The 17,162-nt window shown below is 37.2% G+C and overlaps 4 protein-coding genes across 4 annotated transcripts in view; 1 reads left to right on the top strand and 3 right to left on the bottom strand.

The window, feature by feature from the left end:
• The window catches only part of LOC109541454 (neuropeptide SIFamide receptor), a 40,741-nt gene extending 33,561 nt beyond the window's left edge, over positions 1 to 7,180 (top strand). The window contains exon 3 of the mRNA XM_019910311.2: positions 5,716 to 7,180. Coding sequence (XP_019765870.1) covers positions 5,716 to 6,475 — 760 coding nt within the window. The 3' untranslated portion in view covers positions 6,476 to 7,180. The remainder of the gene's footprint in view (positions 1 to 5,715) is intronic.
• On the bottom strand, positions 305 to 996 carry LOC109541456 (cuticle protein 16.5). The gene is made up of 2 exons (XM_019910312.2): positions 888 to 996; positions 305 to 815 (listed from the first exon to the last, which is right to left on the bottom strand). The coding sequence occupies exons 1-2, from the start codon at positions 897 to 899 to the stop codon at positions 351 to 353; spliced, it is 477 nt and encodes a 158-aa protein (XP_019765871.2). The 5' UTR covers positions 900 to 996; the 3' UTR covers positions 305 to 350.
• Positions 7,181 to 9,579: 2,399 nt separating the features above from the next.
• On the bottom strand, positions 9,580 to 9,679 carry LOC125505817 (the record flags this gene model as incomplete). Its single annotated transcript, XM_048670437.1, is given in 1 exon segment — positions 9,580 to 9,679. A coding segment is annotated over 1 exon segment (64 nt), but the record flags the coding sequence as incomplete, so codon positions are not given.
• Positions 9,680 to 15,646: 5,967 nt separating this feature from the next.
• On the bottom strand, positions 15,647 to 17,096 carry LOC109541453 (transcription initiation factor IIB). The gene has a single exon (XM_019910310.2). The coding sequence runs from the start codon at positions 16,809 to 16,811 to the stop codon at positions 15,864 to 15,866; it is 948 nt and encodes a 315-aa protein (XP_019765869.1). The 5' UTR covers positions 16,812 to 17,096; the 3' UTR covers positions 15,647 to 15,863.
• Between the last annotated feature and the right edge of the window lie 66 nt (positions 17,097 to 17,162).

Below are 17,162 nucleotides of genomic sequence, written 5' to 3'. Positions count from 1 at the left end.
CGGGGAGTTTAAACCGTTTTCTTGCTATCAACGTTTGGACTTTCCTAAGCCATTTAAACTGCTTTTGTTCAATGTTTTTGGAAAAAGTGGCTTGAAAAACACAGTTTTTGCTTCTGGTAAACTGGACACAAAAAACTGGAGGCAAAAACAGATTTTATGTGGCAGCTTCCAAAAGGTTCTTCGCTTTTATGCCATTACAAAAGTAACAGTTTTCGAAGCTGTTGAAAGGGCGGCGCCTTAGAAAGAGGCAAAGCCCTGTTTAGAGCCCTAGAGGGTTTGGATGAAGAAACACAAAAATCTGTAATGTTTTCCAATTGGTTTACTTTCCTACTCAGTTATTACAAAGTCACTTAGTAATGGGCGGCAACCAAAGGGGCGGCAGCGTATACTTGAGGAACTGCATGCACGACGGGGGCGGCAGAGTAAACCACTGGGGCGGGAGCGGCCACGTGGACTACAGGGGCGGCCTTAGCTACAACTAATGAAGGGGCGGCAACTACGGGGGCGGCATGGACAACTGCGCTGGATGGGTGGACAATGTTGGTGGCCTGGACGGATTTGCGCACTTCAGGACCGGACACGGTTACTACAGCTGGAGTATGGGCGACCACTGGGGCGGCTTTCAGGACAACGGGGGCGGCTTGCACTACAGGGGCGGCATGGACAATGGGGGCTTGTTCGATGATGGTTTTCACTTGGGGTGGGTCCACGATGGTCTGAGCCTCCACGCTCCTATGGTAGGTTCCATGGGAAGAGACGACGGCAGTGGGGATGATTCCAGCTGAGGCGAAAGCCAAAGTGGCGGCAAGAACCAACTGGAGAGGAAATTAAATGATTTCCCCGTTTGAACCGTTGAATAACCAAAAAAGCAAAAAAAAAATACTTACAAACTTGTACATGTTGCTGGGATAGAAGTGTGGATTACTCGACGTGTGGTCAAATTATAATTTTGAATGGCCAAAGCCCTCCCTTTTATACCGATTTGGGTCCGACAGATTCGGAAAAAAACCTGGCCAATCCTTCCGTGTTGCGTGAATATTATGCGGACGCGCCCAATTTCGACCTTGTTAATTAAATTCGCCTTGTGTATGTGTGAGTGTGTTTGTCTTAGTAAAGTTTCGAGTATCTTGAATCAGTCAACAAAAGCCAATAAGCCGGTTCTTCCTAGTCGAAAACGGTCATTGAAATTTCAAAGTCACTCTTCATGGTACCCACTTGGTACGATTTCCTTCGATTATTGTCCATTAACAATGTCAATAAATTCGCACGAAATCGCTCAGAGATTGCGTGTGCTTAATGAAAAATGAAGCAACGCGAAGAAAGGAAGCAGCGCAACTGACAAAGGTATTAGGAACTAAAAAATTTATGTAAAAGAACCAAAAATTAAATAGGACAAAGTGAAACCAGCAGACAGGAAGCGCACGCAGAAGCAAAACACTATCCTGCTAATGTGCCCAATCTATTACCAGCTAAACAGTTATCTGATTGTTTTCAGTTCCAAGCTCTCAAATGTGACAGTCGAAAGAATTATGGGGAAAACAATCAGAAGACCATAAACAAACTAAAACAATAGCAAAAATAATAGCAATATTAATGCAAATAAACTATTGTTTTGTTGTCAACTTGATATTTTTGCTGTTTGTCATTATTTTGGATTTGCTTGACTTTTTTCGCTGGTTCGTTTGCACTTGTTTTGCTTGAAATCGTACTTAAAACAGTAACTTACATCAATAAAAACAAACAAAATTAATACAAAAACAGCAAATTCCTTTTGGAAACTCACTCAAATTGAACGAATTTCAGATCAAAACAAACTTACGAAATTAAATAATTTAATGCTGAATACGAAAGTGTATTAACAATTGAACAGATGGAAGAATACATCGAATAAATGACAAAAACATGGGCAGGAAATGGGAGATGAGAAATACAAAATACACTTAATAGAGCAATGTCTAATTTTCAAAATAGCACCAAATAATAGTACTTAAGTGAAATTCATTAATTTAAAAAACAATCAAAATTTGGGAAAGACACAAACTGGTCGAAAAAGTCGAAAAACTTGCAAGGAAATGGACAGATGCTAAAACTTCTGAAATTTAAAGCAAAAATGAAGTATCACGACTAAATAAAGAAAAAACAAGCGAAACTAGAAAGACAGAAATTCCATACAGAAAAAACACTAAAGAGCGTAGGAAGTAAATTTTAATTCGAGAAGTAAATTTTCTAATAAACAAGTGAATGAAATCAAGAAAACTATAAAGAATTACGCAAACTGTAATGATTGAAAAAGAACAGCCAGAGGCGAAAGCAAGATTCGATAAAATAAACAAGAACAAACACGAATAAAAACACAGCAATTGGCGGTCGAAGAAATAACTAAAGAATTCGGAAAAATTGGCGAATTCTAAAATAATAAATCAATGTAAAAAAAGCTAAAGAAACCTAGTAAAACTAGCGATGTTTTCCTCACATCTCAATCAAAATCTCGGTAGATTATAAGCATCTTTGACCAGATAAACCCAATTTAAACTTATGGCATAGAAATCCACCGCAAATAATAATAAAGTCAAGGTACTGCGTGGTATTACAAAAGATAATTTACGGTATTTTCAACAATCAGCCGATCATGGGTCAAAAATATTGCTTGAAAGCCACGATTGTTCAAAAAATCAGCTTAGTAATGACCTAGAAAAACATTGTAAATTTTCGTTTTTCCTTCGCCAATCGCCAGCCATTCACTTGAAGGAAAAATGGGAGTTGAGAGTTTGTGCGGGCCCGAATTTCCATCGGCTATTTTAGCGCCACTCAATTGTTTAATCGGTCAGAAAATAAATCTGAGTCAAGGTAACAAGCTATGGATGATGGATGATCCTGGTGTCCACGTTTATGCAAATCCTCCGGTGTTTAAATTGAGGCAGTGGAAAAATGAGAGAACATTTGTCTAAAGCGCCATCAACCTTGCCCTTGTAAATGTTGTTTCAATTGATTGGACTTGTTTTTTTTCTTAAGGCTTAATTCAATTTAGCGTGACAAGTGCACACTTGAAAATGCAATGTGGGTCATGGGATTTATCATTATTAGCCAGTCTGAGTTATTAGTTGCAGTCAAACAGTTGACGCGAAAGAATAATTCGCCAGCAGAAACTCTGATTTAAACTTGTCGCTGACAACTGGGTTTCCGTTTTTTTTTTATTCTTTTCCCTTTTACCAGCCGAGAAGAAGCCAAAGTTTCCCCGAAAACCCTGAACCAGTTCGGTTTCAATGGGGGGCGCTTTAATTGTGAAAACTGTGCCTTTTAAAATTGAATACGATATTTTAATGAGGCTAATTTGGAGCCCCCATTCTGCAGGAAAAAGACCCGCTTTTCGGCCTTGATGTCGCCGCTCCTCTTTATTTATGTCCCATTTAAATAATTTTCCTTTAATACTCTTTGCCAGACCGTGCATAAGTAATTTTTACGTTCGGACTTAGTGTCGCAAGTGCAAACGGGATTCGGTTTTTTCCCCATCAAACATTCATAAAACTCCTTGTATTTCGGGTTTTTCAATCGAAAGCCCTTATGAACATTGTAGGTTTTTATAACTGTGTTTTTCGCTATTTATTTTGTCAAATTTTTTAATCATTCTTACGGTAAATTTACCTGCTGTTTATGTGCTGCGCTCTTTAGTGTCTTCGTTTTTGGGTTTCTAATTTCAATTGCTTCTACCTTATTTGATTTTTGCTGCGTTAAATAACTACATTGTTAAACCCATTTTTACCTTTAAATTGCCTAAAAATGGCAGCATTTTTTAAATCAGTTCATTTCCTTGCAGGTTCTGGTTCGACCGAATTTTCAAATAGTTGTTCTTCCTTGTCTGTGTTTTTTCGAAAAAAAATATTTGGTGTAATTTGGGAAATTTTTCTATTCGTTAAATGCTTGCTCAACTTTCTAATTCGGGTTTAAATAGCTTTTTAGTGCAGGTTTTTGCAAAACATTCTACCTTGCCTCGCAAGTTTTTGATCAATCGGCTTATTTTTCATTATTTTTTCCCGTTCGATGTGTGTTTTTAAACTATCTTCAAATGGTATTTTTAATTTTCTTGTGTCTTTTTGTATTAATTTCGTCTATTCGAATTAATGTCTCACTATTTCAAACTAAGCAATTTCAACTAATGCTTTCGAAACAAAATCAGCGAAAAAGTCACGCAAATTAAAAACAAAAAAAGAACAATACAAGTAAACAACGAAAACAATAAATTGACATCACAACACCAGTTTTTTGGTGAATTTCTGGCGGGATTTTTTAAGTTTGGTTGGGCTGACGTCTTAATTGAGAGCATAGAATTGAAGAAATCGGCAAACTTAGCAGCTGGCAATAGATTTACAGTGTTATTGTTTTATTTCTTATTGTGCGTTTCCTGTATTCCCGTTTGCCTTTGACCTATTTGATTTTTTGCATTTTTTTAAGCATTTTCCAACTTTCAAATAAACTTTTTAGTTTTTCTGGAAACTTAAAAACTTTTTAAAACGTTTGAACTTCATTTTTTATTTAGAGAAGTTTCAAGTTTTTAACCGGTTGCGACCAAAACCATTTGCGTTTGGCTGATTGCGCCCTTTTGCGCGAGAAAAAATAACTTCAAGTCATTTAAAAATGCCATTTTTCTTCAATCCTTGTTGGTGAGTTTTTTTGTTAATTAAATTTGAATAAAGTCGGTTTTTACGTGCGGCTTTTATCATATTTTCAATCAGACAGAACGGGAAATTGAATTTTTTCCAATGCGTGCAAAATACGACTTGATATTCCAACCGCCACCAAATGATTTAGTTATGGGAATTATTTGTTTGTTACATTTTTTAGTTTCGCAATTGGATCCCCAGTCAATAATGTGTTTTGCTGAAAAACGCATTGTTGTCAATTTTAATTAAAGTATTGACTTTTTAATAACAACCAACACTTTGTTTATGAGTTTGTTTGTCTTCTTGATATTATTCACTGTGTTTTGTTTAAGTTCCTTTTGGGTAATAATGCAACCTAAAATTGCTCAAAAAGGCTGAAGATTTGCGTCAATTGTGGATAAAAAATATTGATTTTTTGAGCAGGCTCAGGTACTGATAGCGCGAAATAAAAGTGGTAAACAAAGGAATTTTTAATTGAACATATGAAAATTGGTGTCTTGTAAACTCTTGAAAAAAGCCGCAGAAGTCGTAAAAAGGATTTCGACAAAGAATCGTTTATATTTACAAATTGTAGGGTTTTTTCTTCAATGGGCCCTAATTTTTTTTCTTTAAATTGTTCAAAACATTTTAAAATATTCAAACCTTTTGCATATTCGAAAAAACCTCAGGGCTTTGACCCTTAAAACGGGCATGTTAGTCTTTAAATCAGTAGACGTTTTTTGCGGCAAAAACTTGGCAGCCTGGGAGGTCATTGGGAGAAAAATGGTATAAAACTTTAACAAAAACCGAAAGCGAGCATTAGGGCAGTACTGCAAACATTCTGTCTAAAAGATATCCTTCGATATGGAATTTAGAGCCTTGCTCCTTAAATTCCTTAGAGACAGGATTTCTGTATTTCTCCTGCAATGATCCGCAATTCCTGACCCACATCCAGCACGATTCTGTCGCGTCGCGCGAGTGAAACACAAATTTAGCCAATCAACGGTTTATTTGCAAAACGTCCGGCTGAAAGGCTTGCAGCATTTGGCCCTTCTTGAGGACTTTGTCTCTGTTCCAGGTTCCTGGCGATTTGGTGGCCGCTGAAGTGCCAAATCACCAAAGGCCGCGCCCGGATCATGATCATGCTGATCTGGTGCGTCTCCCTCACCATAACCGTTCCGTGGGCGATTGTCTTCGACATGGTGCGCATCTATAGCGACGTGCCCGAAGTGCAGCTCTGCATGGAGGTCTGGACTGATCCAATCGACGGCTCCTTCTACTTCCTGATGGTGAATTTCGGCTTCGGCTACATTCTGCCGATGATTCTCATCACCATGTGCTACGTGCTGATCTACATCAAGGTGTGGAAGCGCCACATTCCCACCGACACAAAGGACGCCCAGATGGAACGGATGCAGCAGAAGTCCAAAGTGAAAGTGGTGAAGATGCTGGTGGCTGTCGTTATTCTGTTTGTGATTTCCTGGCTGCCGCTCTACGCGATTTTTGCCCGGATCAAGCTGGGCGGAGAGATCGAGCAATGGGAGGAGGATATTCTGCCGATCGCCACGCCCATCGCCCAATGGCTGGGCGCCTCCAACTCCTGCATTAACCCGATTTTGTATGCGTTCTTCAACAAGAAGTACCGCAAAGGGTTCGTGCAGATCATCAAAAGCCGCAAATGCTGCGGCAGGCTGCGCTACTACGAAACCGTAGCCATGATGTCCTCCTCCACCAGCATGCGGAAATCTTCGCACTTTTACAACAACAATTCCTCGAAAAAAGGCCCACCGATTACCGATACCACTGTTTCGTACATATCGAACAACACCGGGGTTTAAGCTCTGGAAACGAGCTCCCTTTTGCTGATTATCCTCCTCAGGAACAGCCGGATTTTTGCGGAGAACCGATCGCCTACGATGGAAGGAGCATGGCCCCTGGACTGACAGCCTAAGAGATCCAATCTATTCAGGCCAGTTAGGATTTTATGACTAGTACATGTATTGTATTGTGATCGCACTCACAAATGAACATTGGCAGAAACAAGAGAACATATTTTCTATAACTTTTTCGCTAGAGGAAATAGCTTTTGGTAATTTTAAGCTTTAACAATAATGTACAGATTTATGTTAGGGCGTGTTCAGGCTTGGACCGCTTGTTCTAAGTGAAATGAACCGACTGGAACCCGGAAAAGTGTGCTGTTTGCTTTCATCTAGAGCAAGCTCTTCATTCTGATAATTTGAGGGAACGCCGCTGTACCGGGTGGTTTCCATCAAGATTCTCAACAGATTTTACAGTGACATGATTAGGTTTACAGTGACATGATCATCTTCACTTTTACAGCGTCTACGAATTCTTCATCAGTATCTTCTTCATACTTCACCGTTGCTTGGAAAGTTTCCTCGTTTTCCTCAGCTCTTTTGTCAAAGTTTTCTTTGCTTTCCATGGATCAATCAGTTTAAATGTGTCATTGGCTAGTCCTGTAAGCAGCGTAGAACACGCTGATCTTGAGCTGCTCTATTTAAAAAGTCTGTGGGGTCCAGTTCTTCTGTGTGCCACCAGTAAAAGCTTTTAATGCGTAGCTGCTTCCAGTAAAAGTGTGTGGGTTGATCTTCAATTAGAATCCATTTGAAACTGGGAACTTTTCTTGTTGTGCATCTTCCGATTGAACGGCAGATTTTGAGTTTGTGAACTGGTTTTGAACGTTTCTGAGGACAAAATATCTACAGTGTTTTTTGTAGAGCGGCTTCACGATGGTCTAGAATTTCTGGAATATCATCTTCTTGGGTTTGCACAAGTTGCCTCCATTGGGAAAAAATCAGGTTTTTCAAACTCCATCTCAGATTTGATATTCTGCTTCAATTTCTTCTCTAGCTTGATTAGCTAGCTAAATTAAGTCCAGTTCATTATTGGTGATTTCAATTGCTATGGAATCAGAATGAAAACATTTATTTGGGGTAATTTAGGAAATTTTTCTGTTCGTTAACTGCTTACTCGATTTTCTAATTCGGCTTTAAATAGCTTTGTAAGGTAGGTTTTTTCTAAATATTCTACCTTGCCTGGAAGATTTTTAATCAATCGGCTTATTTTTCGTTAATTTTTCCAGTTCGGTCTTTGTTTTTAACGGTTTTCGGTCTGTGCTTTTTTAAACTATCTACAAATAATAATATTACATTTCTTGTTTCTTTTTGTACTAATTTCGTCTATTCGAATTAATGTTCTACCACGATTTCAAACTAAGCAATTGCAACTAATGTTTTCTACAAAATTTTTAAAAGCAAAGTTTTGCAAATTAAAAACAAAAGAAGAATAATAAAAGTAAACAACGCAAACAATAAATGAATGAGATTGAGAGATGAACACCAGTTTTTTGGTAAATTTCTGGCACGATTTTTAAAGTTCGGGTTCGGTTAAGGTCTTAATTGAGAACATGGAATTGAAGAAAATCAGCAAACTGATCAGCTGGCAATAGATTTAACGCTTTTACAGTGTGCGCGGCCTGTATTCTCGTTTGTCTTTGACCTATTTGATTTTGTGCATGTTTTGAAGAATTTTCCAACTTTCAAAAAAACTTTTTAGTTTTTCTAGAAACTTAAAAACTGTTTGAACTTAATCTTTAATTAAGAGAAGTTTAAAGTTTTTAAGCCGTTGCGACCAAAACCATTTGCGTTTGGCTGAATTGTGCCCTTTTTAAATTTGTCTGATTTACAGAAAAAATAACTGCAAGTCATTGAAAAATGCCTTTGTTTCAATTAGAAAGAACGGGAAATTTACTTTTTTCCAGTGCGCGCAAAATACAATTTGATATATAAATTACTAAATAATTATACAACTTGATATAAACTAGAAACTTTTCTTGGTTAGCATCTTTCGATTGAGCGGCAGATTCTGAGTTTGTGAACTGGTTTTAAACGTTTCTGAGGGAAACTATCTTCAGTGTTTTTTCTTGAGCGCTTGCACGATGGTCTACAATTTCTGTAGTTTCATCTTCTTGGGTTTTCACAAGTTGCCTCTACTGGGAGAAAATTAGGTTCTTCAAACTCCATCTCAGATCTGAAATTCTGCTTGATTGATTTCAGTTGCGATTGAATCAGTGAATTTCCAGGCGAAACTTGTTGAAAAATAACTATATCCATTGAAATTAGAGATGAAACTGATGAGTTTTTCAAAAACAACCTTTGAAGATGCAGGCCACTCGCGCTTGCGAAACGTCGGGAAAAAATGTCACTCCACAACAATCCAAAGGGCCGAAAAACTGGCAATTTTTTAAATGATTTTCAAGAGATGAATATGGTTCTTCTGCATCACTCCTAGTCATATCGGGAATAAAAATTGAAAATTTGCAGGGAGAACCAAAAAAATATACACCTACTAAGCCCCTTTGCGCTCACTGTAAAAGATTGTTGAATCCTTGATGGTGCCACCGTTGTATAAGAATCGACCCCAACTCAACCACACATTTGTATTTTAGAGAACTTTCGCATCACCTGAGCGTGTCTTAAAATTATATTTTTTTATCGAAAAAATATTATTTTAATAACATACATATTACGCTTAATCGTCACGTGTGTGTAGTCGGGTCGCAGAGAATATTCTATATTTCTACACATCAATTTTATTGTTTGAAAATTTTGGTGTTTAGAGCTTGTTAGAGCGCCCATTTGTAAACGAGCTTGAATTGTTGCAACACAACCTTATTGTAGAAAAACTTCACTGTTGCAAAATGAATAATAAGCCATTAAGCTGCCAATATTTGTACTGTGTTTTAGTATTAATTAGTTAATTAATTAATTGAGGGCTTAATAATAAAGTAAGAAATTAATGAATTAGTGAAGAAAAAGAAAAATCAACTGCCGAATCGGTTTCAATGTATTTTTCAGTACAATAATGCAATTTTAGTGTTTAGCGGTAATTCGATCGACTAGTCGTACTGTTGTTGTTAGTCAAGGCTCACCGTCGCTGTTAAGTACATCATCAGACACTAAACAGTGTTTGATGTCCAATAATTGCCAAGGATCAAATTGTTGTTGTTGTTGTTGTTGTTGTGTGAACAAACATACTTAAAATAAGATTTAGCAAATTTAAGCAAATTAAGACAAATAGACAATCCTCGAAAAATTCTCATTGAAAATGGCATCGAATTAATTAAGCGGCTGCACTGTGTATACGAGCGCTCTATTTCTAGAAGAAAAAAAGCGAGGTTTTAGCAATACTTAGCCAGCAAGTTTCACTGATTGGTTGTAGTGTTTCAATACAGGGTTGTAGGACTTATTCTAGTTAGATTCTAAGACTTTTAATGTCGCCTCCTGGTAAAAACGGGGTATTTGGGGGATTTTGCAAAGCCGTCTTTACCAGGCGGGTTTTAAACAATTGTACGTCCGAGCGTACCAAGTAAAACGGAGGTTGTTTAGATAATAACTTTAGAACATAATTCATAGGATTTTAGGAACATTATTTCAATTCGCCGATAAATCAAGAATAATTCTACTAGCAGGACACAGAAATGCGGTTTTATATCCATAGTTAAATGATGGTATTTGCACCGCCACGGTCCACTTGAGCAAAGGACTTGTTGCCATTCTAAATCGACCAGGTGAATGGATAGATTTTCGCTCACCCGGTATAGAGTAGACAGACAGTTTTTAGCAAACTTTAGGTAAAACTGTATGCAGTAGGTATACAAATGCTTCACTCATATTGGGGCTGTAACCGTAGATTGTGATTAATTTTTCTGTTAAATACCTACATAATCTACAGGGTGGTCCAAACTTGAGCGCGCCAATTTTTTCAATTTTAACAGTGAGTGAAATGGCAAATTCGCTGTTTGTGAGCTGGGGTGTGTCATATTTTTGATGCTCCAGCTTGGGTCACCCTGTGTTTTTCAAAAAGGTCATCAAGGCAGAAAATTGGATTTATTCTAAAGCCCAATTCATCTAATTGTACTTAGGCAAAGTAGTTGAACTGATGTAGGTGAATGTGTAAAAGCAAATAAAACAATTTAAGACTGAGTGTTATAATTAATTATGGACTGCTTTCCTATGTAAAATAATGCTTTCCTATGAAAAACCTTTGCCAAATATGGAAAAAGTCTGCTCTTTCCAGCCAGATAAATAAAATGTTTGTACCTCGTTTAGTTTAAGAAAAAATATATGTTTGAATTTGAGCGGGCAATGAGTATTAAGGTGCGTCCAGACCGCAACGCAATACCGCGGCAAACATTCGCGAACGTTCACACACAATTTGCGCCTTGCGTCTACATTGCTGCAACAAAACAACGCACAAGAAGGCATATTTTTAACCCAGTTCTCAAACCGTTGGCAAAAATTAGACTTTAGCGCGATAGAAGTGGAAATTTAAGCGTTGTAAACCAGATGAGTCTTCTATAGGGTGTGAAAGTTTCAAGTTGCTGCATGCTCTAAACGGGAAGTTAGGAATTTTTAAAGAAAAGCGTGCAGTTGAGTAAAAGTGCGAATTTTCACTCTAAATAGGGCAATCAAAGTGAAGCATTCACAAATCATGGCATATTTTGCGAATAGCATTCAAAAGTCGCCCGATGAACGGCGAGGTTTGTTTATCTTTACCCGAGAAATCAACTTATTTTAACCATTAATGCCGATTTATAAATCGCACGTTTGACGCATGTAAGCTTCATGTTGATGATGATTGTTGCGATTTAGGCAATCGCGATTTGATATACGTTAATGTTCGATGACTTTGGATGCATGAGAGATTAGAAGAGTTTGTTCTGCTAATTAATTCTAATCTTTTGTTTATTGCATCGGTCATTAGCTAGAATTAGACTGAGGATGTTTAGTAAATTTCCAATTATTTAACGGAAAAGAATGGCAGCTTTGTTCAAGATTCCTCAAAGGCACACAATCACAATTTTGAATCAGCACCTTGAAAAGTCTTGGTTACGCTGAAAGCGTCACATAGGATTAAAGTGCTTGATATTTAGAAGATTCCTAAATCTCCAGAGAGGCAAAGCACTATATAAATCTCAATTTCTTATACGTAAAAACTTTCGAATCAGTGCTTGAGTTGCTCAAATTTGAAAGTTGCAAACCACATTTTTAGAGGCCACTCAGAGAGCGACGTCCTGCACTGATTTGCACCCCCAACTGCAACAAATAAAAAAAATTACAGGTGGAAAATGTCAATTTAGCACAATTTAGCCAAAAATTGCGGTCGCTACAATGCAAAGATCCAAATTATTATTACACTCAGATGTAAAGTGAATACATTTTGCAAATGAAGTTCTGAACCGTTCGAAAATATTTATAAAAATAACGAATCGGTTTTTAGTCTGATTCTAGTTAGCGATAGAAATTTGAAAAGAGCCCGAAATAATTCAGGTTGTACAATTGAATGTTTGCGAATTGTCCCGAACGTTCGCAGTTCCACTGAACCCACATTTTTGATTATTAAAATTTAGGCAAAAAATCCTAAATCCTTTTTTGCACCAGTTCTATCGGATTTGGATATAGTGATTTTACTCAGGAGAATTTTGCACGCTTTACAACATTGAAAATCGGTTATTTTCTTGATTTTTAAAGAGCAAATGGTTTGCCTTTTTGCCCCTTTTAGCACTAGTTGGCAATTTTGGCACGCTCCACACATTTGAAGAGCTTTCAGCTTCTGCTTCTTCATGAAACCAAAATCGTTCTTATCACCGTTTTCTTATTCGGGAACTTTGATCCGTAGTTGAGAAATAATATTTTGAACCATCAAGGGTCACAAGATGGATGAAGCGCTGATTAAATTGCAATTTTTGTAGCCAAAAAGTGATGACATTAAACCAAAACCACTGTTTTATTTACTGTTATTAGAACTTTGCAATGTTGAATTCCAGAGCTTGGTTAGGGGCGAAGTCCTGCTGTAATTTAAATTTTCATCACTAAGCTTTCCAAAGAGCTCGAATTTCGTTGGAGCCTGTTTTGCATACCTGCGTACTTGAATATTGCGATTCAGAGAATGTAAACGGGCATTCTTAATGTTTGTTTACGTTAACGTACCACACAATTATCAATTTTGTTCTGTGCATCAATTTATGTTAAGATAATTGCTTAATTAAGCGGATTGTGGAATGGGAATTTGAACCCATCTACTTCATGCTGATTGGGTTCTCGTGTCAACTGAAAAAAAACCTGTTTTGCATTGATTATGCCTGAAAAAACGGTTCATCTTTTTCAATCATGAATTTAATTGTAGTCATTCATTAATTTTTATTACTTTGAACTCTCAAAAGCAACACAAACCGCAATTGTTTGAAGCCCTTTGTTATGGAGTTGTGATTTTTTGAAGATAGCCCTGCGGTTTACCGAAATGTAAAATTGAGAAAAGTTTTAAATTTCAATACAAGTTGGAGAAAATATGGATTCTAACTGAAACTCTCTGAACTTTTAGAAGCTTTTATGGGTCTGGTAATTGTCCTTAGATTTTTTCTTTTGGATATATAATTGTGACTCAAATATGACGTTGCTTTTGAGTAAAAGTGCGGATTTTCCGTCGCTCTAAATAGTGCAATCAAAGTGAACCATTCACAAAATTCACGGCAAATGACAATTGAGCAAACGATTGATCGGAGGGCGAGTTTTTAATTTAGCATACAAAAGTCGCCCCATTAACGGCGATCGATGTTTGTTGATTTTTACCCGTGAAAGCAACTTTGTTTACGCTAAATATCCAAACCAGTTGGATCGCGGACTGGAAATTTATAGAAAATTGTCAATAAGAAAAAAAACTGAAATCGAACAGCATAGCAATACAATGAATCACCCAAAAGACCAGCGAACAAAACGATTCTATCATTATGTAAGTTGTTGATAAACGGGATAAAAGTACGAATTTACTGCCATTTAGGCACGAACGGTTGACCATCTCACCTGTTAATTGCTGAATGTAATTCACATTTATTTTCAACTTTGTGTGGATTCTCTTTGTGTGTTCCTGTACTGTGTGCTTTTGGGGTTTCGGGTGGAATCGGGTAGTTTTCAAAAAACAGGTAAGAAGGATTATTAATCTAGAACCCTTAACTTGAACTGAGATGAGTTTTCAAGAAACATTTAATGTTTTATTCAGTCTCCTATTTATTTTTCTTTTCAATCAAATCACTGGATTTTCGACTGAGTTTATATAATAATACAGATGTTTCTTTTTTTCTCCAGGTGGATCAATGCTGCTTTCGGTAAGTTTAGCATTACTTTTACTGTGAGTGACGCTGGCCAACTTATTTAGATTTTGCGCTGTTTTTCCAATTTTTTTTTCAGCATAGCATAATAGATGTATGTATAATGCATAATTATGCATTTCGCAGAGGTGATTACCTAGATCACATGTTTGTTAAAAATGTACACTTTTTTTTTGGCTAAACGATTCGTATTAGGGATTTTTAGGGGCTGGGATCCGTCCGAATAATTCCGTTTTTATTGTTTATTGCTATTTATTGCATTATTGGAGGCACGTTGAAACGTTGCGTGTGATCCTGGCCAAACCATTTAGCTTTCGGGCTGCTTTTTGTACCTCAAATCACTTTTTTTTAATGTATCAGCTTTGAGTAAGTTTGGCATTACTTTTCTCCTGGCTGCCATGCAGATGTAGAACTTTTGTCTTCCATATTGTTGACTTGTGTTTTATTATATTATTGCTCGTCATATTTATTCACCGAGGAACATTCTGGGGGGGGGGGACGAGGGAGATTCTGGATTCTGGCTAGGTTTTTTTCATTTTCAAATTTTAAATCATATTTAATACGTTTGCGAATGAGGTTTTCTTCAAGAGAATTTTCTGCGCTTATATGAACTCTCACAATTTTGTTACTAGCTTTTCTTTGTGATTTATACCCTAATTAAAGCGGTTTTCGGATAATTAATAATACCGCTCGATTTTTTGAATCGCAAATAATTTTCACTGAGTTTTTCGACATTAACTAGTCAGGTTTCCTACTGTGGAAGCTTTTTACTTGAAAAATTTAAATTTAAATATAAAGCGAGTTTGTTCTGCTGTGAAATACACTTTTTAATTTCTAATTTAATTTAAATAATTATTGTTTTTTGCGGTAAACTTGAATTTTGCTGTTTCAAATTTAAAAAAAATATAGCACAGAATCCAGACTAAATTACCTAAAGATAGGTGAATATATTTTTTATTACTTTGTGATGGTCTAGCGCTGATAGTTCAGAGATGTTCTGAGGAGTTCTGAGGTCTAGCGGATAGCGTTTTAAGCGATTTTGCGCCTTTTTTCCAAATTTCACACACTACCAGTGATTTTTTAGAAACATTCGCGCTAAAAATTTTCAGCAGACAGGATCCGTCCGATTATTCCCGTTTTTTTGCTCTCCAGCACCCTTCAGGCTTTAAGTGGTCCAGATCAAGATTATAACCGGACTTGCGTCTGTTCTTCTAAATTTAAGCCAGAGCATTGAGTATTTTTGAGGAAAAATCTAAGTTTTAGGGAATTTCAGCCATCTGGATCCGGTCAGCGTCAACTCTATGGCAACCAGGCGTTGTAGTTTTTCTTTGAATTTATAGAGCTTTTAGCGGATTTTATATTTCGGTTTTCTTTAAATGAATTAGCCCACTTGTTTTTGTTTTCTATGTATTTGTAGAATTTTTAATCATTTTTTTGCAGCGTTAAACTATTAATATTTTATTATCTCATTTAGGTACTTATTTTGCTCAAATAATTTTTTTCAGGTAAAACAGGTAACTCTTTAAAATGCTCTTATTTACTAATAACCACTTTTTCTTACAGCTTTAATCCGTTTGTGTTCATATTGTTGCTCGTAACGGAGAATAAAAGGACCAAATCGAAGAAGCTTTTTCATCTAACTGATAATTTTTGGAAGTAAGCTAACAATACATTCTCCAAATAAAAAACTTCAAAATAGCAACTTATTACTTTTGACGAGCTTTTCGTAATAGTTGTAGTAGGTAGTTCGTAGTGGTTATCTATTTGAATAATAGTTGGGGATGTTAAAGTTTCGGTCAGCATTTTAAAAAGAGATATTTAATAACAGTTGAGGTTCAATTTATTTAATTAAATCAAATTCAATACAAGAAAGAGCCTGCTGGTCAAGTTCAAACTTAGCAGGTAGTTACACTATTAGGGACCTTGTCCCAACTATTTACCTAATTTACAAATATAATTAAACCCATTCTAAATGTTAATATGTTTATGCCCTAATTATAATTGGTCAAAGGTACTTTAATTAAAAACAATTCTCAATTCTACATTTGTGGCAGCTGGTCGATGGGAGTAGCAAACTTGAAGTCAGGCGGGAATAGACTGGCTGCATGCGGGTACATTAATTTGTACGATTGTCTGATGGTAACATCAGCAACGCCAGCGATATCTCCAATTTCCTTCTGGCTCCGTTTGTCCTCTGAAGCTTGGGAGGCCATGTAAATGGCAGCAGCTGCAACTGAAATTGGAGAACGACCTGGTACTATATCAAGTTCCACAGCTTTCCGCGCTATGTGTGTGGCCGCTCTTTGGACCATGTTGGGTAGTCCTAGATTCGAACAGAATCGAGACATAAAGTCGCCAGTGGTTATTAGATCCACTGATGTTTCCAGAGCCTTTAAGATCAGCTTGAAGCATCGTCCAATCTCTCGTTTACTGATCTTGCTGACTGCACAAATTTCCTTGAATGTCCGGGGCACTCCCTCTTGCCGACAAGCTATGTATAAACAAGCAGATGCAATTGCATCGTTTGAACGCCCTTTTAAGTTTCTGCCATCGTGGACTTGTTTGAACAAGTTGTTCGCTCGGTCTACGATCGTTCTAGGTAAATTAATGCGGTCAGCCATTGCATTGATTTCTTTAAATGCGTTGATCAGGGCTCGGTCAGAGCTGTTCATTGTCCGACGATTCTGATAGCGTGCCACTCCGAAAGTATCATAACTGGCATCGCCCCGTCCAGGCCCAATCATTGTCGTCAAATCTGAGCCTCCTAATAGCGGATTTTCTGGTCCACCAACACGGGACGGATCAACTCCACTTTTCTCATTGCTGAATGTTCTCCATTCTGATCCCACGTCGATTACTCGATCGCCAACCACCAAACCACATTCTGAGCATATCTGATCTCCAGCCCTGTAATCTTCGATAAGGGGGGCCTCGGGATGAGAGGAACAACACACCTTATTTGCGTCATATCTGGAGGTGCTTGCCATTGTAATAGGAGGACGACAATTTGGCTGGGCTTAATTGAAGAGCTGTGGTTTCACTAAACAGCTCGGAACCATCAGGGTGGACACTTCACGTGAAATTTTGGGCAAACTTCAACTCAAAATTGCCCAATTTCTATATTGCAACACCTAAAAGACTGAAATTAGATGCTTATCGTGTTGCAATTAATGTAACTTATTTTTTATAGTTTTATTGGGCAAGAATAGCAAATAACTATCCGCTGAAAACGACTAGTTTCGTATTGTCAACTTACTGACACACGGCCACAGATCACAGAATCTGTGATACAGTGTTGCCAGATTCCTTCCCGTTCGATTTTGTTTCCTATTAAATTC

This window comes from Dendroctonus ponderosae, unplaced genomic scaffold, assembly GCF_020466585.1.
Source record: "Dendroctonus ponderosae isolate FM_Combo_2020 unplaced genomic scaffold, Dpon_F_20191213v2 Dpon_F_20191213_1, whole genome shotgun sequence".
NCBI lineage: Eukaryota > Metazoa > Arthropoda > Insecta > Coleoptera > Curculionidae > Dendroctonus > Dendroctonus ponderosae.
The sequence above is the reverse complement of the archived record's forward strand: the minus strand, read 5'-3'. Positions and strand labels throughout refer to the sequence as shown.

What these genes read in the sequence shown, in the direction of transcription:
- LOC109541453 (XM_019910310.2), bottom strand. Translation starts at nt 16,811, where the DNA reads ATGGCAAGCACCTCCAGATATGACGCAAATAAGGTGTGTTGTTCCTCT.